This window comes from Hypanus sabinus, chromosome 27 (assembly GCF_030144855.1).
Source record: "Hypanus sabinus isolate sHypSab1 chromosome 27, sHypSab1.hap1, whole genome shotgun sequence".
Taxonomy (NCBI): Eukaryota; Metazoa; Chordata; class Chondrichthyes; order Myliobatiformes; family Dasyatidae; genus Hypanus; species Hypanus sabinus.
Window position 1 is genome coordinate 26,512,106 of NC_082732.1, and position 23,065 is coordinate 26,535,170.

At 38.5% G+C, this 23,065-nt stretch overlaps 1 protein-coding gene across 1 annotated transcript in view; it reads left to right on the plus strand.

Annotated features, from left to right (window-relative positions):
• Positions 1-2,913: 2,913 nt before the first annotated feature.
• Positions 2,914-23,065, plus strand: part of LOC132382146 (uncharacterized) — a 48,730-nt gene continuing 28,578 nt past the window's right edge. The window contains exons 1-5 of the mRNA XM_059952048.1: positions 2,914-3,133; positions 4,436-4,576; positions 9,462-11,275; positions 13,416-13,471; positions 21,044-21,263. Of these exons, the coding sequence (XP_059808031.1) occupies positions 4,468-4,576; positions 9,462-11,275; positions 13,416-13,471; positions 21,044-21,263 (2,199 nt within the window). The 5' untranslated portion in view covers positions 2,914-3,133; positions 4,436-4,467. The remainder of the gene's footprint in view (positions 3,134-4,435; positions 4,577-9,461; positions 11,276-13,415; positions 13,472-21,043; positions 21,264-23,065) is intronic.

Genomic DNA, 23,065 nt, shown 5'->3' on the forward strand with positions numbered 1-23,065 from the left:
TTATTTATCTCAGCCCAAGGATAGTGCCCTAGGCATGACCATCTTCAGCTACTTAATCAATAACCTATCCTCTTTCATTAGCTCAGAAGTGAGGACACACACATTATCTGTACAATGTACATTTTTATTCACAACCTTTCAGTAATGAAGAGGTCCAACAGGGAACTGTCTCTGTTTGAAAATTTAAAAGTTGACAGAATTATTTTTAGGGATAATGATCTTCTGAAGTGCTCTGAGAACAAGACTTTAATTATTTTAAGTTGTAGTAGATTATTGATGAGCATGGATGTGAAAGGTTACTGTGCATAAGTTTGTGGTTTTGTTCAGATCAGCTATGATCTTATTAAATGCAGAGCAAGCTTGAGGGACGAATTGGAGTTCATAGTTCATTTGACCGCCTATCCTTGAATTTAGTGGCATCACCTTTGCTAAGTGTCTCAATCTTGCCTTCACCATTGACCAGAAACCTAAATGAAACAGCCACATAAATACCAAGGCTCACAGAGCAGCTTTGCTCACAGCAAATGATGCCCTTTAAGTGAATAAGCCTTTCCACCAATTGCAAGGCACAGTTGGGAATGTGATGGACGACCCCCATTTGCCTGGATACACTCAAATACACTCAGAAGCTTGATGTCGTCCAGAACAAAAAGTAGTTGGCAAATGACCTATCAAATTATCTGAACATCCATTTGGACACGGAAGTTATAATTATCTGGAATGTTAATGCAGGGGGAACCACTTTTCCCAGAACCATATTCTAGCATTTTTTTATTCAATTCATTTTTCAATCTTTTTATTGATTTTCAAATAAAGAATATACAAATCAGAGGAGGAGTTTAGCAAAGCATTATTTTTACACAACTCTTTATCCTGTGCTATGTGCCAATTGAAAAATTGATGCAGCACAGTGAAAAAGATAGTGGGGCCAAGAGGTAAAGTTTTCCAATTAGAGATTTAGGGACTCCTTATACAGATTGGTAATAACTCCAGAAACCATTTCTGACCCATGAATTTTATTGACCCACTGCATTGTTTTGTAAAGGACTACTACATTTTCCCTCACCTACCACTTTTTTTCCCCATTAAGTTTTCCCAAGAAGGCTTTTCAGATAATCTTTCTCTCAGTGCATTTCCTCATGTCAAAGTTGAAGACAGCAGATATGTCGAAACCACTGCACCTGTGACAAATCTGGCACATCCCATGTCAGCTGTTTTCTTACCACCTTTAAACAGCAATTTCTTTAACTAGAATAAATTGTATTTACAGGTATATAGTTTAATGTAATGTATAGCACGGAGGAATTCAAAGGAGTCTTGACATTGCGCACCAAGACATATAAAATAGATGAATAAAGGCTTTATCAAAGAGATAAGTATAAATGAACTTTTTAAATGTGTATGGGAATTACAGCGCTTTGGTGATGAACATTATGGATGCAAGATCAATCAGGAAAGGTTAAAAATGGAGTTGCTTGTAAGAGCAATTTTATGAAAAACCGAAGGCAATGCAGATCTACATCAGTCCAAGGTAAGCAAGCGTTGACCAACTAAGTTATAGCAACTTTGAGTGTGCGTTGAGATCAACAAAGATTTTCAGCAGTAGATCAGTGCTGATGGCAGAACTTGTTGTCATGGAAATAGCCCTAACATATGTGATCCAGAGCTCACCTCGCTGCCAAAAATGCCAAGTTTGTGCCTAATTTTGTTTCAGCCCTTTGAGAATTAAGAGAGGGAGATGACTCAGAAGTGAAAGATGTTCACGTCGGATAAAGTAAACTAAACTAATCCCAATAGTGTGTTTAAAATGTTGCTATCTTGAGTAAACTTTTTGAGTTTGTATCAGAATCAGATCTGTCATCAAAACAAAGCAAGCATTATTGGAGTAAAAGCTTCAGGTGTATAATATGGACCCTGGTAATTTGTCCTGATATTCATTTCTGCATCGATTGCCTCTAATCATTAACAACATGGCTAGAGTTTGTTTAGGTGACAGTGAAATGAGTCTACCGGTATCTGCCCCTGCCCGATGGTCACACTGTGATGCCAGCGAGCAGAAGGCACACAATGTTAAACCATTGTGTCATCCAGTCCCACTCCTGACTCTCAAAGTGGTCAGAATTACTGATCCTGCAATTTGATAATTCAGCGAGCTGGCAAATTTTATTTTGTAGTTTAATTCCTGATAATATTTCAGATAGCCTGGTAACCATAAATAGTAAGAACTGAGCTTGATTCCTCTTGTACATAACAAACTTTTCAAACTTATGTTAGCTATGTTTCAAGAATATCTGTGTATTAATGGCTGGGGAAGGAATTGGGGCCATACATGGTGTATATTAATTTCTGAGCGGACCACTAAACTCTGTGATTTTGGTGTGTTGTATGACTTCCGTGGGGTTATTTTGCAGTCTTAGTACAGGTTTGCAAATTTATAGTTGTGGGAATTTACCAGACGGTGAATATGCTGCAATGATGCAATGCTACAGTTGGGTTGCGACGCTGCTACAGTAATTTATATAAAGACTGTAGCAGGTAAAAAGGGTTAATGTAATTGCCCCTGAACTGGTTGCCATTTGTTTGAGATTATGCAATCAACATATTACATTTAAAGATAACTTGCTCAGAAAACAATTCCTGTTCACTTAACGAGTTATTTCCCCTCCAACATGCAGAATATTACGAGCAGGTTGATGTTCACGGCCTCTTTTTGCTGTATTGTACGTTCTAAACCCGAGTTTAAAAAGTCAACTTACCTGAGGGCGAACTGGCCTCCCGCCTCCCGCCTCCCGCCTCCCGCCTCCCGCCTCCCGCCTCCCGCCTCCGGGGCCCGGCGCGTGCGCGGCTGCCGGCCACCTGCCACCTGCCACCTGCCCGCGGCTCTCGCGAGACCCGCGTGGCCAAGCCAAACGGCGGTCAAGCGAGGAGGTGGGAAAGCCTTGGGATGCGGAGGACTGTGGGGATCAGTGGGGCAGGATGATGATGGACGACGACGGGCAATCACCACGGACTTGGTGTCCAGTTTGGAATCTGGCACTGGAAAGGCCCGAGATAATAAACAATCAGCAGTTTCCTCAGCTGTAGAGAAAGCTTATGATGCCGACGTTAAGGGTTGCTGTTTAAACTGGAAAAGGTGGTTAGAATGCTCAATTGGATTCAAGATTTTTATATGATAGGAAGATTAAATTTAGGGTGGGAACAACGTTCTCTAAGGAGTCGAAGAAGTACACCCCGATTATGTACTAAATGTGCTCTGATATATTCTCAGTTTTGACATCTCAATTGAAGGCCAGACATTCCTCTTGAGATTGGACAACATCTGTTGAGGCTGCAGGGTACAGGCTTGAGTCTCCAGTTCTTCTGGGCCCCTGCCCACGTTGAGGTTGAAGGAAATGAGGTGGAAGACATTCTAGCCAAACAATTATTTAAAACTGAGGATGTAAATGTCGTGGTGCCTTTGTATAAAGGGGAGGTGCAAGCCATAATTAAAAAGTCAATCACTGTGGCTACGAAGTTGGGATAAGGAAAAGAAAGTACAGCATTTATATAAAATTCAGACTATAGTGGAAATTCAACTGGGAGATGGGTATAAAAAGAGGGAAGAAGTTATACTTACACATTTATGTATTGGACATACTAAGTTGTATAATTCCTTGTTCAGAATTAAAATGCATGATATAGGGATTCATAGGGAATGCACTTGTCAGGAAATGGTGTGCCATATATTATTTGAATGCAGTTCCTGTGAGGTGCAAAGGAAACATCTAATTACTAAATTGAGATCTTTGAGGCAGATGCACAGTTTAACATGGAAAGTTTGTTAATCTATCACTGCTATCATAACGTATATGTGTATATTTGACTTCCTTGATAAGACTTAGACTTTTTGATATTATTTGAGTTTTTTGATGGGGTGGGAACTCTTTGCTCCACACTCCCAACTGAATAGGTGTTGGTAATGTGCCCTATGTTGGTCTGCCGACTGGCATTAAACCTTACAAGAAAAAGAAGAAAATGAAGATGGGTAGGGAGAGTGGGTATTGAGAGAAGAAAAGAATTGGGAGAAGAAAATAAACTAGGAACAATGTCTTGCACTCTTGGGGACAGTTAAATGATTGAGCAATTCTTTTAGGATGGGATCAAAGAGGAACATGACATAAGAACAGGAAACAGATTCAGGAGGTGATAAGTGGTTGAAAGAACAGAATGTGGTGCATTGTGTACTTAATGTGTGTAGCACATTTATTAAGATTTGCCTGCCAGATGCCTAATCAGATTAACATGCACTATTCCGTGGTTACCAGCTCATTAATAAGGCTAAGTACAATCCTGGAATAATGAGGAACAGACCACAGAGTTGCCTGTGCAGAAACAAACCTGACATGAATCTTTTTCACAATTCACTGAATATCTGTGTGATCTGCTTAAAATTCAGGTGAAGGCAAATATTAATTGGGAAAGGAGTCGATGATCAACACGACACATTTTTCTTTACAACACCAAAGTCTTAAGTGTTTCTTTCAAACAAAAAGATCTCCAGCCAACGGAAGGAGTAACAACCGCACTGCAATGTACCGTACGTAATCATTTCTAAATGCATTGTATCCTAAATTAGTAGGTATGATGGAGATTTTCCAATTCTCTGTGTACTGTGGCTTGGGTAGAATCTTTTGAACCAATTACCATTTTCTTTTTCTCCCCCACCCCCTACCATACATGCACACTTACCTGCTGTGGATATGGTTTCTTGCAATGCAATATAAAGTCCATTTTCATGATATTTTTATCATTTGCACTGTTGAGACACAGTGAACTGGAGAAAACAGATCATATTCCCTCACACAGAACATTGTTATTCAAACCGAGCTTGTTCTTACAGCAAAAATGTACAGCGTGTAAAGTGGTTTAGTTCAGAATAAGAATTCTCTTATTGATATTGGGAACCAGTCCTGATCACATTTCTCCATCAACTCTCTTAATTTTTCAGTACATTCAAACTCCTGAAGTCTTACAAAATAACTCAAGGATTGCTTGAGGGATATGAGGTTGAGGGAGTGATATTTCTCTGAGCTGGAGCTGCTAAAATTAAACCATATAGAAGACTTTGTGCAAATATGCTCTTAAAGAACAAAAAACTCATAAAATGTGCATGTTTTAAGAATTTTTGACATTTTGGGTCAGTATTGCAGAGGATAGACCTGGAAGTCAGTAGAAGGTGTTAAGAATTTGTCACCGAAGGTTATTTGAAAATATTGTTTTTCCGATGCCTGAGCGGTTGAAAAAACTACCTGGCATTATACTGTGTATTACAGACCAAGTGGTTTCTGATCATTGCTGTTATATATTTGAAGTGCCCTGAGTGGAGAGGAAAAAAATCAAAGTCCTATTTCTGACATTATGGCCCTTGCTGTAAGTTTGCTGCTTGAATATAAGATCAAGGCAAAATTACCTGATTCAAATGCATTTATTTGAGTCTCATGAAGACGTTAATTCTTGAGGTTTACCCCATGAAGAATGTGTATTAGGTGATGTCTAAATCCTGACCTTGGCAACTTGTGCTTCAGCATTTTTGGCACCTTGAGTTTACAGTGGTCATCATCCTGATGGTTCAATAACTTGCTTCCACTCCTTATAGAAATAAGAGTTGAGTTTTAGGCATCCCTTTGCAATGAACAAATTATCCTTGAACTAAATCTGATTAATTAAAAAAACTGACTTAATTCATAGTTAAGTAATGGCAACGTATTTCCTGGAAATTAACATAGAACAGTACAGCACATGCCCTTCAGCCCATAAAGTTGTACCAAACCCACTTAAAAAGTATATAAAAAAACAATCTCTCCTACCTACACAATATCTATATCCCTCTATCTTCCTTACATTCATGTACCTATCTAAATGTCTCTTATTTGCCTCTACCACCATACCAGGCAGCCACCGCTCTCAGATTTAAAAACTTACCCCTTACATCCCCTTTGAATCTACTGCCTGTCACCTTCAATGCATGCCCTCTAGTATCAGACATTTCTACCCTAGGAAAAAAGATGCTCCTTGTCTACTCTATTTATGCCTCTCACAATCTTATAAACTCTATCCGATCTCCTCTCAGCCTCCACCACTCCAAAGAAAACAGCCCAAGTTTGTCCACAAATACATCACAAATAATTCATAGAGCAACACGCATAAAATGCTCTAGGAAAAATCTGCAGGTCCAAGAGCATCTATGAAAAGGAATAAAGAATTGACATTTCAGGCAGAGACCCTTCTTCAGGATTGGAAAGGAAGGGGAAGAAAGCCAGAATAAAAATGTGGGGGTGGGGAAAGTGTGCAAGCTAGAAGGGTCTATTAAAAAACTATTATGTATATGTCTCCAGATAGTAACCAAGATGTGGGGTTAAGATTGCAAAGGGAGCTGGAAAAGGTATGTAATAAAAGTAATGGCACAATTGAAATGTGGGACTTCAGCATGCAAGGGGATTGGGAAAATCAGGTTGGTGTCAGATCTCAAGAGAGGGAATTTGTTAACTGCCTATGAGATGCTTTTTTAGAGCAGCTTGTGCTTGAGCCTACTTGGGGAAATGTTTTCTTAGATTGGGTGTTGTGTAATAACCCAGATCTTATTAAGGAGCTTAATGTAAAGGAACCCTTGAACGGCAGTGATCATAAAATGATTGAATTCATACTGCAGTTTGAGAGAGAGAAGCATAACTCACATGTATCATTATTGCAGTGGGATGAAGGGAATTATAGAGGTATGAGAGAGGAGTTTGCCCAGGTAGATTGGAGGAGAATACTGGCAAGGGATGATAGCAGAGCAGAGATGGCTGAAGTTTCTGGGAATAGTTCACAAGGCGCAGGGTAGATATGTCCCACAGGGGAGGAAGTTCTCAAATGGCTTGGGTAGGCAACCATGGCTGACAAGGGAAGTTAAGGACTCCATAAAAGCCAAGGAAAAGGGACATAAAGTAGCAAAAGTGATGGGAAGTTGGATGATTGGGAAGCTTTTAAAATCCAACAAAAGGCAACCAAAATAGATGAAATATGAAGGCTATGGGCAGCCATTGGTGCCTCTATTACCAGCAACTGTTACACATCATGGACAGCAGTCCAATGTGGAACACTATAGACAGAATCACAACTTCCAAAATAATATAAAGCAGGATACCTAAAAGGTTTTTTTTCAGTTATATAAAGACTAAAAGGGAGGTGAGGGTTGATATTGGACCACTGGAAAATGATGCTGGTGAGGTAGTAATGGGGGATAAAGAAATGGCAGATGAACTTAACATGTATTTTGCATTTGTCATCACTGTGGAAGACACTAACAGTGTGTCAGAGGTCCATGAGTGTCAGGGAGCAGGAGTGTGTGCAATTGCTATTAAAAAAGAAAAATTGCTAGGCAAGCTCAAAGGTCTTAAGGTGGATAAGTCACCTGGACCAGATGAACTATATCACAGAGTCCTAAAAGAGGTTGCTGAAGAGATAACAGATGCATTGGTCATGACTTTTCAAGAATCACGATTCTGACATGGAACAGGAGGACTGGAAGATTGCAAATGTCACTCCACTCTTTAAGAAGGAAAGGCAAAAGAAAGGAAATTATAGGCAGTTAACTTAACCACAGTGGTTGGGAAAATTTTGGAGTCTATTATAAGGATGAGGTTTCAAAGTACTTGGTGACTGATGATAAAATCAGGCAAAGTCAGCTTGGTTTCTATCAAAGAAAATCTTGCCAGACAAATCTGTTAGAGTTCTGCGAGAGAGTAACAAGCAGGCTGAACAGAGGAGAACAGTGAAGGTGCCACACATGAGGCTGCTTTACAAGATAAAAGCCTTTGGCATTACAGGAAAGCATTACTGCATTACTGGCATGGGTAATGGAATGACTGACAGGCAGGAGCTAGCGAGTGGGAATAAAAGGGGCCTTTTCTGGTTGGCTGCTGGTGATAAGTGGTGTTCCTCGGGTCAGTATTGGGATCGCTGCTTTTCACATTGTCAATGATATAGTTAATGGAATTGATTGTTTTGTGGCAAAGTTTGTGGATGAAGGTGAAATACTGGTAGTGCTGAGGAAACAATGTGATTGCAGCAGGACTTAGACAAATTGGAAGAATTTGGCAAAAATGTGGCAGATGGAATATAGTGTTGGGAAATGTCTGATAATGCATTTTGGTAAAAGGAACAATAGTTGGACTATTATCTAAATGGGGAGAAGTGCAAAGGCACTTAGAAGTCCTCATGCAAGATTCCCAGTTGGTTAATTTACAGGTTGAGTCTGTGGTAAAGAAGGCAGATGCAATGTTGCCATTTATTACAAAGGGAATAGAATATAAAAGCAAGGAGGTAATGCTGATGCTTTATAAGACATTAGTCAGGCTGCATTTGGAGTATTGTTAACAGTTTGGGGCTCTGTATTTCAGAAAGGAAATGTCATTGTAGAGAGTCCAGAGCAGATTCTTGAGGATATTCCAGGAATGAAAGGGTTAACCTATGAGGAGTGTTTGGCAGCTTTGGGCCTGTACTCACTGGTGTTTAGAAGAATGCGGGGGAATCTCATTGAAACCTACTGAATGTAGAAAGGACTAGATGGGGTAAATGTGGAGAGAATGTTTCCTGTGGTGGGGGTATCCACAACTAGAGGGCACAGCTTCAAATTTGAGGGGATACCTTTTAAAACGGAGGTAAGGAGAAATTTTCTTAGCCAGAGAGTAGTAAATCTGTGGAACACTCTGCCACAGACTGCGGATGAGGCCAAATTCATAGGTATATTTAAGGCAGAAGTTGATTGTTTCCTGATTAGTCAGGGCATCAAAGGATATGGTGAAAAGGCAAGTGCATGGGGTTGAGAGGGATCTAGGATCAGCCATGATGGAATGGTGGAGCTGACTCGTTGGGCTGAATGGCCTAATTCTGTTCCTATGGTCTATGGTCTAAGGTGAAGCCAGGTGAAGGAGAAGATGGGTGTTGAGAGGAAAGGGGAATGAAGTAAGAAGCTGGGAGTGATAGGTGATAAAGGTAAAAGGCTGAAGAAAAAAGAATCTGATAGGAAAGGAGAGAAGACTATGGGAGAAAGGGATGGTGGGCACCAGAGGAAGATGACAGGGTGGTAAGGAGAAGAAGAGGTAAGAGGGGAGCTAGAATGGCGGATGGAAAAAGAGGAGAGGGGAGAAATTATTGGAAGTAGAGAAACTGATGTTCATGCAGGTTTGAAGAGCATATTTTCTTCAGTATCTTGGTACTCCACTGTCCTTTGAAAAGACCCTCATTTCTAATCCATTTGAGTGAAACCTGTGTTAAAAAAACATTAAGCATGTTCCAGAATTTTATTTATCTCTTTGGTATTTGATGATTATCCTTTGATTTTAACTTGCTTCAGATAAAGGGCTTTGATACACATGATTTTGAATTGTACTTTCTCTGCATTGAGATTCTTTTTTTTTCTAAACTTTGATGTTTTCTAGGCACAAGAAAAATTCAGGAGAATCTGAAGATGAAAGCTTGTACAGAGAACCATGAACCATCAACTGGGTTATATTATGGTTCATTACCTAGATCAGTTTGTACTGGCAAGTTCAGACAGAACACAGTACAGTTGTGGTTAGACAGCAGCACAAGGCACAATGCAAAAGATACGGTCTGCAACCAGCGATTGGCGCAGACCAACTTGGCCTGTGTTTCTCAAGGCAATGGACAGCCATTGGTGCCTCTATTACCAGCAAGTGCTTCATATCGTGGACAGCAGTCCAATGTGGAACACTATAGACAGAATCATAACTTCCAAAATTCCATCAGAGACAAAGGAAATACAAACTCTACTTCCCTTGTGGAATCCAAACATTCAGAAAAAGAGTGGGTTTGGTACTTACAGGGATCTGAGAGAAATATGAACATTAATTGGAATAAGAGATTTGCTGAGATTATAAGCAAAATCAACAGAAAACAGAAAAAATACTTTCAAGGGCAAGAGAATGTAACTCCAAATCAGTTAAGCAGTCAGGGCATTCAATGTACAAGTCGCTTGGAAGCCTATGATTCACTGACTTCTGATTCTCCAAGTCTTTCTCTTTCTCAGGGAGGTTTTGCAAATAAAAGCCAATCATTGAAAAATGGACAGTCCAACTCACCGCACTCCATGTTTAAATCTTCCCAAGCATCTTTAAGTCTCCATCGCTCAATGCTCAGCCTAGATGATAGTCTGTGTAAGGCAAGGCCTATTTCAAACAAATCTGCAGATATTCGTGTGACCCAAAATCCTTTAAACTATTTGAATTTGCCTCTTGGAAATGAAAGGGAGGAAATGAAATGTTCAGTAAATATGTATCCAGATAAATGCAAAGCACAAGGTATTTCAAAGATACCAGCCTGTGATAGTTCTCTTTTACATAATGGTTCTCTTCTGAATGATTCACATCCTCTGTTGCATGTGCGTGAACAGCATTTAAACACTAAGAATTTAACTTGTATTTGCAACATCCACGAGAATGCTGACAGTGGTATAATCAATTCTGAATCAGATGTTTGTAAGGATGACTGTCACAGAACCTCTCATTTTATTATTTCTGGTAGAAAGACCCTGAAAATGTCAGGCACACTCACTTTGCCTAACAAGGACATGAACAATTCACATGACTTTCACCATGCTGTGTGTCAAAAGAGTGCAGGCATTTTATGTCATCTTCCCATAAAGTCTGACTGCATGACTGAAATGGAGACTAATCAGAGAGTGCCAGAAGATAGAGAAAAATCAGGTACTGAAGACATGTTCTCAAATGCTGTGGAAATTAGAAAAGAATTATCAGAAAAGTCCCCAGATAATTTTTTGGATCCCAGTCTGAAGTATCAAGTTAAGTCCCATTTTCCTATCATCATGAATAATACTTACGCCACACAGCACAGAGCTGCATATGATTTGTGGATACTGGAGTCTGCCCAGACTCCAGTTTATGAAGATCCTCCTCTAACACCTTTGCAGAGCAATTCATCCCAGGACAATTTCTACAGGAATATACAGAAGGAAATATTAAACCTGAAGTCAACAGAAGTTGGAAAAAGAGCAATGGGAAATAGCCCGATCTCAGATTATTTTAGAAATTCCACCCCTTCAAGAGGAGAGGAAAATAATAAAGGAGAAAATGACCTCAACATGAAACAAAAAGATAATAGCACTTTGTACAATAGGGTACATGATCCAATTCTAAAGGAATTTTTAAAGGGCAATGTTGCAACAAAGCAGCTCCTGCAAACATTCCCGTTGATGGACAGCAACATGCTAAAGGTAAGACGATTATGAACCTTGCCTAATCAAATATCTCAACAGTCCCTCTATCCTGGAAGGTATTACTAACTCTTAAAACCGGCTTCAAAATCTAATTAAATCTATTCTTTTACTGAGTCACTGGAACTGATTTGATGAGTGCAATGACTTTTTGGTTAGCTATTTTGAATTTGGGTTATGGTGACTTCTAATTGCTTCAAGTGAGAGGATCTTTGTATTTATTGGTTATGCTGTTTGGTGGATTATTTGCCAGAAAAATAATTATGAATGTAGTGAAACTTACAAAATTTATTTCACTACATCATAGAGGGGATGTGTTTGATCATTAGATCAAAAAGCAGCTGCTGTGAAGATTGCAGGAGCTCACTGCAAATCAGACTACTCTGCTTCAGAATCATGAAATCTTACAGCACAGATGGGGACTATTCTATCTGCTGTGTCTTTGTAGACTTCTTGAAAGAGTTGTTCTGGTCTTTTTCATTTCTGTTTTCCCCACAGCTCTGCAAATGCTTGCCTTCATGTATTTATCAAATTGAATTTTGAAGGTCTTTCTTGAACCTGCTTTAACTTTCTTTTTTGGGTAGTGTTCTCCAGATTGTGACTAACGTCTTTAAAAATTCATAATTTACTGCCCTCTGATTCATTTGCCAATTGTTCTGTTTACTGGCAATTGTACCAATGGAAATACTATTTTCTTTTCTGTTAGTTTTTTGTTATTTTAACACCTTTATTAAATCTCATTAGTAATTTTCTGTTCTAAGAAGAACAATCCTAGCTTTTTAATTTTCTGTATCCCTGGTACTGCTTTTAGTAAACTGCCTTTATATATCTTTTAAAATACCTTAACATTATTTTGTGATCTTCAGTGTCCAGAATTAACATAATTCTCCACCTTAACTGACTGAAAGAAAGAATAGCATAATCTGAATTGGAGTGAACAAAACTATCATTGTTTAGACCAAGGGTGGCCAACCTTTTACATTCCATGCATCTGTTTTTTCATGCATGAGTTCAGATGCACCATGCAACTTTTGTACCCCCATTTAATTCTTGTAAAAATATGTTAATACAGACATATTTAGCAATTTTACATGATATATTGATTTAATATAAAAACAAGATAAACATTACTTACCTTAATGAGACTATTAACAAATATATTTTGTCTTCTTTTGATTTCTTCCTTTTTCTTAATCACATATTCTTCCTGTAACTCAGACTCAAGCACTAGCTTCAGTTTTCTTTCTATTTCATTCTGATATTGTGTTTTATAGTGTCTATTAAGATCATGTCTTCTATTATGTAAGAAATTGTTTTCACAAACAATGCACAACGGTTTTCTTGACAGACCCGCTATAAATAAGAACTAATTTTCCCACTGTTCATTGCACCACTTCTAATCATCCAATGCGCCACAGGTTGACCATCCCTGGGTTAGACCCAAGATTGTGACTGCCCTGAATGCTACAACAGTTAAATAGCATACAGATCTGTACACTATTTTGCTAATGGCAGTTTGCAGAACAAGTGAATGCCCCACTCCTAACTTCTGCTCAGATATTTAAATTACTTTTAAGATCATGACATTTAGAGCCAACTAGAATTATACAATCCACATATTTTTTATATCATCATGTGAAATTTGAGTTACATTATATGTTGGTGAGAGGACCACTTCCTGATTATTGAATAGGTGCAGTGGCCTTTCTGATGCTGATCAGTGAGAGTAGACTCAGTTGGGGAGCTGGAGAAGGAAGTAATTCTTTGAAGTCTGCAAATCTGACGTGATGTTGTACAATTACATTGAAAAATGTATTGTGAGAGAAAGCACTTCAGTGTTTAATTTGTAATTCCTCTATAGATAACAAATCTAATTAATCCTCCAAAGTGCGTGAATTTAACTATTGAGCTAATCCACACAGAAATATTTCACCTTTTGAATGATGAAAATTTACAGAAACAGGAGTCAGAAGTGAACTGATAACCCATCTAACTGGATGTTACTAATAAGATAAAACTATACATATATATATATATATATATATATATATACATAGACACACACACACAAGTTTGTGATTCTAACATTGTCTTGTCTTAAGCTATTGAACAGTACATTGCGGCTTCTTTTGTTTAACAGATTATGAAACTTCGTGGATATTCTTTGAATGATAGGACAAAGACACCAGTGGAGAGGTACAGCATTGTGTGGGGACTGGATGAATGATATTTAAAGCTCTTTGATACAATTACAGACAGTCTCAGTCACTACCAGAATGGTCAAGACAATATAGATGTTGGAGAAAGAATTTTTTTTCCCATTGAGTTTGGATGAGAATAGAATTAGAAGTCATTAGTTAAGGGGAAAGGTGAAATATTTAAGAAACATCTTGGGGACAACCTTCACTCAGTTCATGGAACGAGCTGTCAATGGAAGTGGTGGATGTGATTTTGATTTCAACATTTAAGAGAAATCTGGATAAGTACATGGACAGGAAGGGTATGGAGGGCTATGGTCCCAGTTGGATCGATGGGATGACTAGATGGGCTGAAGGATCTGTTTCTGTGTTGAAGTGCTCTATAACCCTATGATTTGTATTGACGTACTAGAAATAATGCTTCAAAGGAACAGGTAGGAAAGATTGGATTTGGCACAATGCATTCATTTGAAAAAGCTGCACATGGATTTCCTGAAGGCATTTGACACTGTTAGCTAAGCCATACAGAAGGTATTGGAAGAACTTAATGAGTTAGGCAGCACCTAAGGAGAGAAACGACCAGATGATGTTTTGGGTCAAAACCCTCCCTCAGGATAGCTAGATGAGCCCATATAAGGGCTCTTGACCTAAAATATCGACAATCCATTTCTTACCATAAATGTTAGCTAAGTTCCTCCAGCGTTATGTGTGCTGCTCCAAATTCCAGCATCTGCATTCTCTTGTTTCCAGTCTACTCTTAGTTACTGTTATACTTGGAAGTGAGGACAAGTTATTGATCTCATAAGGTGATTAACAGAGTGGAGATATTGGGTATGTGATCATTACTTGAAATAAATGACTTGGAATGCCCTGCAATGATGATTGCTGGCCCCTGTAGTCAGCTGTATTCATTAATTACTTGGATAACACAAAGAGACCTACACAACTAAAGCTGACAATATCACAAAGATTTGTGGTACAGTTAAGAATTTAGACTGGGAGATTAAATTATAAAGGGGTACTGCTATATTTAAGTGATTCTTGCCCAATTTGTTCCCAATGTGAATAGATAAAAATATTATTTAAAATACAAAGCTGATGGAGAGAAGATTGGAAGAGACTTACTTGTATCTTAATCTATATAGATCACTAAAATTGCAAATAATGTTTGAAGCAGTCTTTCCAAATTAAGAGCAAGCGGTAAGGAAGGAAGCTTTATTATAGTTACACAGGTTAGGCTGAGACATATTTATGTAGTTTTCAGCACAGCACTTTGGAAAGAATATAATCTTAAAATTATACAGCATGAAAAGGTCTTTTTGCATAACTTGTTCATATGAAACAGCAGGCACCTTTCTATGTTACCACATCACCCAATACTTGGTCCATTACTCAATGTCTCAAGTGTTCATCTCAGCAGTTTGTAAATATTATCAATGACAGCTTCAATCACACTTTCAGCAGGCACATTCCAGAAGCTGGCTATGCTTTGTGTGAAGAAAGTATCCTTTCTATCCCCTATGAACCTATTTCCCTTTTTCATAAACCTATGTCCTCCAGATTTATCTGCCTCTGATACAAGGAAAAGGTTTCCTGCAGTGTACCCTATTTGTATCCCTCATGATTTTATTTACCACAATCATTTCTCCTCTTAACCACTCCCACTCCAGCAAGAAATGGCCTTGCGTCTCCAGCCTCCCATCACTAATGAACTGCTGTTATACAGGTAGTTAATGTAGTTTGAGAAGTCATATAGGATATGGACCTTCATTTTCAGTGCATTGAATTAGGAGATTCATCATATTTCACCAGGTGAGTCTCCTCTGCATCTTCTCAAGCACTATTACACCCTTTCTATACCTTGATGACCAGAATTACACATAGTACTCCAGCTGAGGTCTGACCAAAGTTTTATAAAGTTGGAGCATAACCTCCTACTTCTACATCCAGTGATACAACAAATGAAGTCCAGTGTCTCAAATGCCTGTCTATCTGTACAGCCATCTTCAAATACTGTTCTTTGATGGAGTGCAGTACAAATCATTATAATGCTATCAGGGCTCAAAGAGTTAAGATTTCGTGCAGAGATTAACTAAATGTCTTCAATTCCATTGAATTAAGGAATACTTTGAAGGACTGATGTAGAAACTATTTTCTGATATAACAATAAATGTGACTTGAACTTTTTCTTTGCTTGTGAAAGTGTAGATAGTAGACATAACCGTAAAGTTAGAGCATTGGTTATTTAGCAAAGAAGTTAGGAAATGTTTCTTTGTATAAAAATAGTGCAAATGTGTCCCATTCAATTAACAATTTTAAATCTGATATCCACCAAGAAATAACAAGAGAACTCTTAAGAGGAACAAATACTTAATTCCAGGCTTAGAGCCTTTTAGGAATACACTTGACAATTCTGTAATTCTCTCCAATATTTTTAGTAAAAGTGGTAAAGGATCTTTACAAATCAGTAAGCAGCTGGATTAATAACACCCAATTGTAATGACAGGAGCACTGAAACTGTTTTGATTAATGACTGTATTTAAGTAAGGTTTAACCAATATTCTTGCACTTCTTTGTGCTCCGTTTCCTCAAGGCCCATGTTACTGACTTGTCTGGAAACGTAATTATATGATAGTGTTTTTTTCACTATATAATTGACAAATGATTTATTTTGGTGTGAAATATAATGGTAATTTCTGTCATTTAGCATTCTAGAAATTTGATCTAATACTTCTTATAGTGTGACATCCTTATGTTTTCCAATGTAATTTGTGATTTGTGTTGCACAGTATGATATCATTTTTCAAGCAACGTTCTTTTTAGGTTAATTTGAACAATCTGGTCTTCCTGGAGGAAAATTGGACAGAAAACCCTATTAACTCCCTTATGTACTTTGTATTCGTTAGGCCATTTCCCCGACTTCTGTATTTCTGTATTTCTGACTGCCACAATATCTAACTGATTAATGTAATTCCCATCTCAAAATTAGCCATATATTAAATTCTGATGTCTCCCATTCCCATTTCCATTTTCCAACCACTGTTGCTTCCTTACCCCTTGACTATTCATCATAGGGTTCTAATTTTCCCCTTCACCAACACATCTATGATGGGGCTCCTTATCACCCCAACCTTCCGTGATCAAGCTCCAATGCTGCTTTCCCTTGACCAAATAGCACGGTGCTCTGATGCCTCATTCTGGTTTCAGTAAAGAAAATATGCACTGGTGTTTAGTTGTTCCAGAGGCTCTGAACCTTGGATGTTACTAAAATTTGCAGCATTAGACAAATGACTAAATAACCACTGGTTCCCTGCTGCTATCTCATTCTAATATACTACAGTTTCTAGGCCTAACTCTTTATTAATGTTAGTTACTTTCCCTCACACTGCCAAACTCGGGTGTTCTTTTATGAAATCAACTTTCACCTTTTTTTTGTGAGGTTAGCTCAGATAATGTACCAGGGTCATTAATCAAACATAGACGCCCGGTAGTGTAGTGGTATTGGCACCGGATTTCAAGGCAAATGGTCCCGAGTTTGAATCTGGCTGGCTCCTTGCATGCTTTCCATCTGTGATGGGTTGAGTGTCGAGCTAGCAACTCGGCCTCATAAAAAAACTGTCATATGCTATGGAAACAGCAAAAATGCTGCCGACATCCAACAAGGTGTGAAAAGGAACAATAACAACAATTGATCAAACATAAATTGACATCAGAAACAACTATTAGAATTTCTCTTTAAAGGCTAGTAACCTATTTATTTGTTCCCATAATTTATTGGGACATGTATTGACTTTTTGTTGTACAAAGTTTGTTTTTGTCTTGGTCTGACCCTGTGCAGTAATAGTGCTCAAATATGGGAACAAATATGTACAATTAGATCTAGTGTTTATTTGGCAGATTACAAACTCAGGTAGGTTTGCAATTTTGTTGTAAACAAATTAACTGCTTATTTATTAAGCACTAAGAAGGCTATTCAACCCATTACATCTCCCATCAGAACAAATCTGTCCACTTTGTTCCTCTTATTTCCTTATATTCCATGTGCCCATCAACTCTCCTACAGTTCTTTCGAAACTAAATTACACTAATTTGCAGTATTAAAATAATGAACTAGTATGCCTTTAGAATGTGGGAGGAAACTGGAGCTCCCAGCAGAAACCCACACGTCACACTGCAGACTCCACACAAACAGCACCCAATGTCAGGATCGATTCTGGGTGTCTGGAGGTGTGAGGCAGCAGCACTAACTGCAGCCATGCCATTCTTTATGATTTTGTTGGATTTAATTTTATGCTGTCAGACCTGAGATTGTAAAGACCTAATTAATGTAAGTTTGGGTTGCTACACTTATGAATTTCAGGATGAGTCACAGATGGCAAATTGGAGTTTATGCTTTAAGATAATGGCCACTTTTTTCTATGTTTAATTATCATGTCTAATTTCAGGCAATGCACAAGGGATTGGAATCGTACTAATGTGCCAATATAATTTCATAATTATATTCAGCATTTGCTCCTATTAAGTGGTTACAAGGATGTAATGTTACACAGTTTTCTTTCAGAACCAATTTGTTTTACTTATTATCCAGCATCACTCTTACTGTACTGAATCATTATGAAACACTGGTTAGGCCCCAGCTAGAATATTATGTCCACACATTAGAATGACTACTAGGGCTTTAAGAAGGGTGTAGACAAGATTTATAAGAATGATAGTAGAGGTAAAAGATTTCAGTTACTTTCTCTGAAAGCTTAAGAGGAGAATTAATAGATGCATTCAAACTTATGAAGGTGTTGATTGAGTAAATGTGGAGAAACTGTTTCCATTAGTAAAAGGGTGGACATCCACAGACTAAACACATTATTGAAACAACCAGAGATGATAAAGAAAAGAAAATATGCTACCTGAAATGATGATGGAACCATATTCAATATTGACTTAAGATTGGAATTAGTAAATAGTCATATTGGAAGAAGTTGCAGGAATTTGGAGAAAGTTCAATGGATTGAGGCTAATTGGTTAGATCTCTATAAATGCTGATATAAGAATGATGGATCAAATGGTTGCCTTCTTGGTTTTCTTAACTCTTAGATCTTAACAGGATAGAGGTAAAACAAAATGGAAAGTACTCATCAGGTCAGGAAAGGAGAAACAAAGTTAGTATTTCAGGTTGAAGACCCTGTGTCAGAAACGGCAAGGGGAGGTATTAAGCTGCAGTGAAGATGGGTGAGGGGGAGTTCCTCTGGGTAAAATGAGGGTGACTATGAGGATAAATTGTAAATCTGGTTATCTGTGCAATAAGCGAATGGGAACACGTAGAGAGTGGAAGATTGGTAAAAGAGTTTGAATTGTAAATATGGAGCAGGATGAAGTGCCTGGCAGGTCAAAGTTCAAAGTCAAAGTACATTTACTGTATTATCAAAGACAACCTTGAGATTCATCTTCTTACAGGCAATCATATCTTCCAATTCCAAAGTGAGAAAGGAAAACAGGAGGGGAAGGGGGTGCAGGGAGAAAATAAACTGAACCAAATCACAGATGGACAACTGATACAGACAGATAAGTTAAGTTGCCTACAGAGTAGAAGGCCGCAACATGCTCAGATGGATGATGAGATGTTCTTCCTCGTACTTCTGTTGAGTTTCACTGTAACAGTTCAGGTCACCAGACCGATAGTTTAGAGTGGGCCTAGTGGAGAATTAAAGTGGAGGCAACAGGAAGCTCAGGATGAATCCTGCAAACTGAATCCAAGTGATCACTCAACCTACATCTGATTCCTCCAATGTAGAGGTGATCTCACTGTGAACACTGAATGAGTTAATGTCAGAGATGTGGCCATTATTAATTATGAGCAGTGCAAGTTAGAAAACGCCTTGAAGATTGTATGCTGTATGTTCTTGGGAGGTAATAGGAATATTAATTTTGCCTGATGCAGAAAAAAATCCATTTGCATTGAATTAGGAAAAAATATTTTCAAAGTGCACAGAAACACAAAATATCATTTGGCTATTTTCAGCACTATATTGCCAAAATCATACACAGCAAAAGGCCTTTTTTGAGTTTATGTCCTTTGAGAGCAAATTGTAGACAAGTCTTGGTAATGAAACATTTGGGTGAGCACCATTTGAAAGATGATTTAGTCAGCATCTCATTCCCATCTCAGCTGGAGTTTGTTGAGTGTTCCTATTAAGTGAAGCATTTGCTGCAACTGCTGTTAGACTGTGTCTGTTTCCCGCTGTAAAAACACAGGGTCAGTGGGATGTCTCTTGTACTTTTGCGTTTCTATGGAGATGAGTACAGATGGGGCTCAGCGGGTTAGGAGTAGCCTGATGTAGAATAAATCTCTGTGTGATAGATTTGTGTGCTTAAGGAGAGTGTAATGGAAATAGCATTACTACAATCAAATCTTACAGTCTGTACAGGTAGACCAGAATTGGTTTGGGACAAAATAAATTTTGTATTTGGGGAGTAAGTTTATAGTCTATACTTTGAAAAATAATTTAAACCAATTTGAAAGAGGCAAATGCTTCAAATGAAAATGGAATTCTTTCTGTATGTTTTACCATCCAAACACTAGAATGTTTAAACATTTGATGCTCGTAAAATTGAGGAATTTTAAGGTGCACCCATATGATTGTAACAAAATATGTACAGTGTATAAATAAGCTGTGAATGTCAAATGAAACAGTTTCACTGATAACTGTTGCCTGCTGAAAAGATGAATTTTGTTTCATATCTCCCAAGTGTTTTTGTCGAGAGGGAGAGGGGGAGAAAACATTCATTATTGGCACATTTTACAAGAGACACCATTACAATGAGACAAAAATAACAATGAGTGTTATTGATAATTTATTTGTATTTCTTGCTTTATGAACCACCAGTGCATTGTTGCGTGTCTTCAGTAGCAGATCTTAAACTGAAAACAATAAAATACCCACTGAGCAGAGCAAGATTTTTGCAAAACCAAATTACTGGAGATTCTGGAAATTCTGTATATGACCACAGAAAATACTGATGGTACTCACTCTAGGTCAAACAGTTTCCATGGAGAAAGTATCAGAATTAACATCTAAGTCAATGGTCTTTTCATTGGACAAGTTCTGAAGAGTGACGATTTACCTGAAAAGTTCACTCTAGTTCATACTTCACCTTTGTTCTTGACCACTTAAGACTTTTTGTTGATTGATCATTAACCAGCTTGACAATGATTGAGTTTGTTGGATGTCCTATCTTGTTTAAAAACCTGACCTTCATGGGTTTAAAAACTTGAGAAAATCTATAGATGCAGTATGTTGCTTTATGGGTTTAGTTTGGGTTCCATTGTTCATTTGAGTGGAAATGATATCAGAGTTCCTAGAAAGTGGTGAGACAAGAGCCAATGAGAACAGCATGAAGAGTTAGCACCTTCAGAAGATGAGGAAAGAAAATTGGGATGAGCAGGCAAGGAAAAGAGATCCTATTTAATTTAGAAGTTTCATTGACGATCATTGATAAAGTTGGGTACGTTGTTCCCCTTAGGTACGAAGTTATGTGTATGTGTGGAACTGACTTTGATATTTCCTTTCTTTAGCTGCTTAAAATCATATCACAAAAGACTCCTATCACGGTGCCTTTGTGCTTGGCACAATTCCACGCAACAGCGCTACGCTTCAGCTATATCGCTGCAGAAACGCCAGTTATTGAGGAAAGGGTTGCAAGCATTGCATTGGGCTGTACAGTTCACCCAAATGCAGAAGCAATTTCTGGAGAGAATTCAATACAGACGAGTCCTGGTTCATTGTTTTAATCAAGTGAGTGTAGCAATCAACTAAGCCATAAAGAGTTAATAGTAGGCATGTGGGCAGGCCTTTATAGGCATTGTATGGTTAACTCTAAATTACTTAGTTATTAGGTCATTCTTCTCCCAGTGCCTCTCCCCTCTATGTGGTGTCTAAATGCAAATGAGTGAGATGCTGGTTTTTAGATGGAAATTCAGATTTTTGCTCCCATTCTATCACTCCATATATAGTTCCTCCTTCCTGTCTCCAACACACTTCCAACAAAACTACTGAGGTTTGTGGAAGAGAATGGAGTTTGGTTTAATATATTTGAGTGGCTTAAATGCATTCTGTAAATCCCATGAATTAGCTGCATTGTATTGAAATTCTCCTAGCTAACAGATCAGCAGGCAAGATGCCAAAACCACACAATTTGAACCCCAGCTTTGCTAGTAACATGTGCAATCATGAAGGTTTATGCATTGGATATTGAAGTATGAATATAAAGTAGGACTTTGAGTAATGCGATGGTGTGGTTTTGTGGGGAAGAGCTGGTTGGTCATGGAGGGAGAGTACAGTGTTGATGTTAATACTTAAGTCTGGTGATGAGGAAAAAGTGAAGTGCCTTATTATCTAAAAGCCTTAACAGTTAGTAAAACTTTATTATTCCCTATACAATGATACATATTTAACACACACACAATTTTACTTCCAATTGCTGGTTTACTTGCATTTATTAAATGTTTTTGGCAGTTAAAACTTTTGTGATTTTATTCTGCTACTCATGGATGACTCATAACAAAGGAATAAAAATTAAAGCAGAGAACATAGACATACAGTTCAGAAGCAGGCCTTTCAACCCTTCACTTCAACACGTACAAACAAGCTGGAGGAACTCAGCGGGTTGGGCAGCATCCATTGAAATCAGCAGTCAACATTTCGGGCCGAGACCCTTCATCAGGACTGAAGAAGGATGGGGCAGGGGCCCTATAAAGAAAGTGGAGGGAGGGTGGAAGGTGCCAGGTGAAAAACCAATCAGAGGAAAGATCAAGGGGTGGTGGAAGGGAAGCAGGGAGGGGATAGGCAGGAAAGGTGAAGAAGGAATGTAAGGGGAAAGCACTATGGGTAATAGAAGAAGGGAGAATCATGAGAGAGGTGATAGGCAGCTGGAAGAGGAGGCAGACAAAGTGGGATGCCATGCTGACCCATCTATTCTAATCCCATTTATTGGCAATGTCGTCATCATCGTCAACATCTTGTGCTGTGTTGTATGACATGGACGGTCATGGTCTCCATGACCGTGATCCATAATTGTCCTTGGCAAATTTTTCTACAGAAGTGGTTTGCCATTGCCTTCTTTTTGGCAGTGTCTTTACAAGATGGAGACTGTACATCCATTATCAATACTTTTCAGAGATTATCTGCCTGGCGTCAGTGGTCGCATAACCAGGTCTTGTGTTATGCACCAGGTGCTCGTACGACCACCCACCACCTGCTTCCATAGCTTCACGTGACCTTGATCGGGTGGGGGGAGGGGGAATGGTGGTGGTTAAGCAGGTACTACCCAGGGGTGACCTGCTGGCTAGCGGAGGGAAGGAGTACCATTCACTTCTGGTAGAGACATATCTCCACCCTGTCACCCATTAGCAATGTAACATTGGCAATTCGCATGCTCATCCAACTACTTTTTAAATATTGTGAGTACCTACCTCCACCACGCTTCAGTCATTTATGCAGGATTTTCTGGCCATCCTTGTACCAGCTGTATATTAATCTGAATATCTGAGGAAGTTTCTAGGGCAGAGAATTAGTTCTTGCCTTTGAATGCAATTTGA